General features: G+C 37.2%; 1 protein-coding gene across 1 annotated transcript in view; it reads left to right on the forward strand.

Moving 5' to 3' along the window:
* Positions 1–5,219, forward strand: part of LOC106871658 (cytosolic carboxypeptidase 2) — a 229,443-nt gene that overhangs the window by 182,278 nt on the left and 41,946 nt on the right. Inside the window, exon 16 of the mRNA XM_052967648.1 lies at positions 2,640–2,814. Within this exon, the coding sequence (XP_052823608.1) occupies positions 2,640–2,814 (175 nt within the window). The remainder of the gene's footprint in view (positions 1–2,639; positions 2,815–5,219) is intronic.

Consider the following 5,219-nt stretch of genomic DNA (forward strand, 5'->3'; position numbering starts at 1 on the left):
ACACACACACACACACACACACACACACACACACACACACACACACACACACACACACACACACATATATATCTGCACACACACGAGGCGGTGCCGAAAAGTTCCTGGTTTTGGCTAAAAGAAAATACTGGAGGATCAGTTAATTATGGTTGTATTCAACATATTCCCCTCTAAGATTTACTCACTTATTGCAGCGGTCCTTCAGTTTTTCTGAGCTCTATAAAAGAACTCGGAAGGTTGAGCCTCCAACGAGGCTTTTCGCGATGCTTTTACAGCCAGGAACTTTTCAGCACCTCTCGTACTTACAGACACACAAACATATGCACACACATCTACGTACGTATATTTCTCCTCTCGTTCCTTCCCACGCCACCAAATCTCAGTCCAACGCCTCCTCTCCTGCAACGCTGTTGCAATTACACTAGCATACAGCTGTCACTCCCGCACACATAAATACCAAAAGCAAGCATATACTCACGCACACGCGCACACACCAGGACAAAAATACACGCACGCATGCATATATGTTCTTCCAGATACGCACGCACTCATACATTTATACACAAATGCAAGAACGTAAATCTTACGCATACACACCCATACAAGCATCCTAAAGACGTTCGCGTACGCCCGCGTAAACAACAGGCACTAAGGCACGCATATTCACGCATGCACACACACACACACACACACAACCAATAACACCCACATTCATGTATTCGTACATCTGGTATATATTTACAAATTCGCACACACACACACACACACACACACACACGCACACACACACAGAGCCGGCCTTACCTCTGTCAGCTCCCAGACACCAAGACGCTACAAGCTTCCTGTCCAGCCACTCGGTCCAAGAAATTCTCCTTTCTAACAAATCTGGTGTTTCTGAATTGCAGATTTCACATCTAATAACACTATGTGATCAATACCAACCCGTTTTCTAGTTGCCAACTTGAACTCACAGTATCCGTCTCGGACTTCCTGCGTTCCTTCATTCACTAAACTAAGCCTGAACGAGACGAGATTCTCTTAGAAACCCGCGTAACTTTAAGTCGCATGGAGACAAATCAAACTTTTAAAAATAATAATACATGTAACTGCTACTAGATATATTGGGGGCCTTTTCGTTCGTTTGTTCACTCACCTATACATACATAAGGGCTGTTTTCTCGTATACAAGCAAAGCATCGCTAGAAAGAATCATTGAAATGAGTCATTGATAATAAAATATAAGGTCCTTATATGACTCTTGAGGCCCGCCAAAGATTTGCACATTTTATTGTATAATACACAGTTGTGCTGGCTGGCAGAAGGAACCGGTACCACAGAATGAAGTCTTTTGACATGTTTTTTTAATCTTCCAACTGAACGGCACACCTTTCCATTGGTTGCACATGTCCTGTCGTCAACAATAGTGTATCATAATTTACAAGGAGTCGATAACCATGGCTTCTTTTATGGCTGACCAGGCCTGCACGACTTAAGCGTGACTGAACCCAATAGGTTAAGCCCAAATCACCGATTTTTCAGTTTTCTCAACAATGGGTACATCTTTCGTCGGTATACATTCGCGAATGATGTACACATTTATTGCAACCACCCTTACCACACACACACACACACACACACACACATATATATATATGTGTGTGTGTGAGTGTGTGTGTGTGTGTGTAAATGTATGTATATATGTATGTGTATATAATAAAAGTAGACAAATCAGTTATCAAGCATTGTTACAATTCTTGCATTAGGAGTTTTTATTTTGACGTAAGGGAAATACAATTAGTTAGATTGTATAATACGTTACATAACTCCCAGTCAGGCAACCAGGTAAACAGTTGAGTAACGACTTGTTGATAAAGCAACAAATTATCAATAAGTGAAATTTCTAATCAGAATACCAGCATTTAAGAAATTTAAAGTGGTCGTCTGCGAGCAGTCCATCAAGAAACGATAGTAGAATAAGTTCGCAAATATAAAGTCAATAAGGGGTACCAGGATTTATAAGAGTCATTAAACTCAGCAATATCGCTTGCAAAGGCGAGCAGAAACAGAAATTACTCAAATATAGTAGACAGCAGGCGTCCTCTCTCTTACATAGACGCACACACATACATAATATATATATAAATTAAATAGAAAATGGAGAAATTGTTGATCAACAACAAATTGACTACCATCGATTATTATTTTTCTTTTAAATACAAAACTTTATCCCATCTAACAGCCGTTTCTGCTTCCAATGTTCGATAGCGCTGCTAAAGAAAATTCCGAGAATAATATTCGTCATATTCTATTCGTCATATTCTATATTCGTCATATTCTGGAGCTTCATCGGAGTGAAGAAAAATACATAAAATAAAAGAAAAGAAAAGAGCCCCGAGAGAGAGGAGGAATGGAGGCTTAATATAGTTGCATCATATCAGTTAGCAGTGTAAATGACTAAACTTTTTGTTATTGCATGTACCTTATGAGCATGATATGCTTGCATACGTATGCCCATACATACATGTGTGTGTGTGTATGTATGTATTTAAGGTTACTTTTATAATAATCACTCGTTTATTTATCTTTTATCAAAACCAACCAATGAACCAACTATCAAATCAATCCCAATATAATAACAGTAGTTCCAGTGACAGCGACAGTGATACAGATTCCGAGATCAAACCTGAAGTCCAGAAGCCGCCTCAGCGTCGACGAGAATCTCGCAAGAAAAGATCAAGGTGTTTGCCACCGAGTGTTAAAGCGTCTTCTCTAAAAACTGCCTGGACGAAAGAATCTTCAAAGAAAAAGACGAACGTAAGTGTTTCCGGCATTACTGTCATAAATGAGGTGAAATATTAAACTGTTTAGGTAATGCTCTTTTTCTGAACAACAAATCCTAATCTGTGGCAGTATCACATCTTAATACATCATATATCTTTATCATATATAATAAGCTGTGTAAATATATTATGATATGCGATAACATATCTTAATCATAAATCTTAATGTAATAAAAATCGTAGATAATTTTCCTTTACAACCTTTAGAAATTTGATTGAATTTCACTTTAGAAATTTGATTGCATTTCATTAAGAATTTTTATAATATATTTATATTGCAACAAAAACAGATTGTTGAGTCAATATACAAAGCAAACGAGGAATGTAACAAATCGTTAAAAATACAAGTATATACATGGTAGAAGTTTTCTTTGTTTCTGTCAATGTTCCTTGTTTCTATTAATGCTCCTTAGAACTGATATTTTGAGCAACGTCTCCCGTTCCTTGACACCACAAACCGCAGTGTTGAGTTGATAAGCACCGATTTAAGTCGTTCGATGTTATTTGTACAAAAGTAGTAAAGGGCACAGTGATGAAGCGAATTTGTGATACGGTTACGAGATATCTTTTGACGAAATTCAAATGGGCTTACATATGCTTGCTTTCGTTCTTTGCTTTGAAATTATTGAAGAAGTCTTTTTCACTCGAAATTGAAAATATGTAAACATGTTTCTTTACCTACATTTAACAACGTGATAAATATTCTTTGAGACTTGATAGAAGATGAGCAGAGATCTATCAAACAGATTTAAAAGCATGACTATGGTTCATAAAGAAGGATGATGTTGATGATGTTCTTGTCATTGCCGTCGTCGTCTTTGCTGTCGACGCTTTGCTCCAGGTCAGCTCTAACCAAATTGACGTGATTATCAACGATGTTTCAACAGTGGCCCTCCAGTATTTTTGTGAAATATAGTATAACCAATAGTTAAAATGTGATACTTACTGGAGTTGGAGTTAATCTAATGACGTGAATGGGAAGTTAGAATATACAGTAAATAATCAAATATCCAAAACAGTATTGTTTATGAAGTTCTTGTTAAAGTTGATGTTAGCCCTTTGTCAGCTGTGATCAAGCGGATCTATAATAAAGATATCCTAGTCATGATGGTTCCGATCTTTTACAAACATTAAGATGTGATTCAAGGGAAATTTACTAGTTATTTTTAGCAAGTTGAGCATTCACGAGCGCTTCACTGGTCCCATATTTCAACCAAGCATAGAAAAGTATCGAGAAACTCTCTCCCCCCCACACGCGTTCTCTCTTTCTCTCCTCCTCTATCTAGCTGTAAGATATATATATATATATATATATATATATGCGTGTGTGCATATGTGTGAAACACACTAGCAATGCATCTCGGCGTTGCCCGGGCATTATGCCCTACAGGCCCTTTATATTTGTTCCTTTGTTATGGGCAGAATCGGCACAGCTGATATTTAATTAATGGCATAATGGAAGTTATTGTTTGTTTAAAAATGAAGAGTAGAGTACAATTTGCATGGGTTTGCATGAAAGTGCTTTATGTTCTCAAGGAGGATCACAAAGGGGGCTAATACGATTTTGTCCAGAAATCACGTTTTCAAAATTTTAACTTTCCCCATCCTCACCGCAATTTCTTAATTTGTAACTTTTTCGAATTTTTTTTTTGTTATCTATGTAGAAAATTACAGAGATTACTAATCTGGGAAATACATATATTTTTCATAGTTTAATTTTTCCCAAAGAAACACTCAATGCCCCTTCCCCACCTCGCTCACCCATCACCTACTCGCTTTCACGTTTGTCTGATGTTTCCCTCATGCGTAGAATTCTACTGAAATAGCAAACTTAAAAATACCAGACCACCGCCAGAAAACCCGACTTGCTAGAAACAACAGGTAAACGACATTATTTCTGAAGAATTCCCCCTCTTTCCAAAAAGCTAAAAGTGAACATTGAGAGTCTGTAGCTTTTTGAAAGTGGTGAGGTGATGGGTAAAATTCTTGAAGATTCGTATTCTCTATTTTTTCTCCATGGATTACAAAGAAAAAATATTTGAAAAAAAGCAAAAAATGAATTTGCTGTGGAGAGGGAGAAAATTAAAATATTGAGAACGTGTTTTGTGGGTGAAATCCCAATGCCCTGTATCGCAAACATAGGAATCGGAAGAAATTTAGGAAAAAAATAAGGCGAGGGAGCGAAAATGTCACCTTGGACATGCTAGAAAGAAGAAGTAAAGGACAGGATTTCTGGGAAAACTTTCTTTTAAGTTTATATCGAAGATCAGGTTTTTAAATACGTTCATCACAAACACAAATTACACAATAGAAAAAGATCATTTCAATTGGATTTGAGCTTTAAATTTGCGCGTGCACACTGCAAGAAAACATAATTCG

Source organism: Octopus bimaculoides, chromosome 4 (genome assembly GCF_001194135.2).
Source record: "Octopus bimaculoides isolate UCB-OBI-ISO-001 chromosome 4, ASM119413v2, whole genome shotgun sequence".
In the NCBI taxonomy this organism is placed as follows: Eukaryota; Metazoa; Mollusca; class Cephalopoda; order Octopoda; family Octopodidae; genus Octopus; species Octopus bimaculoides.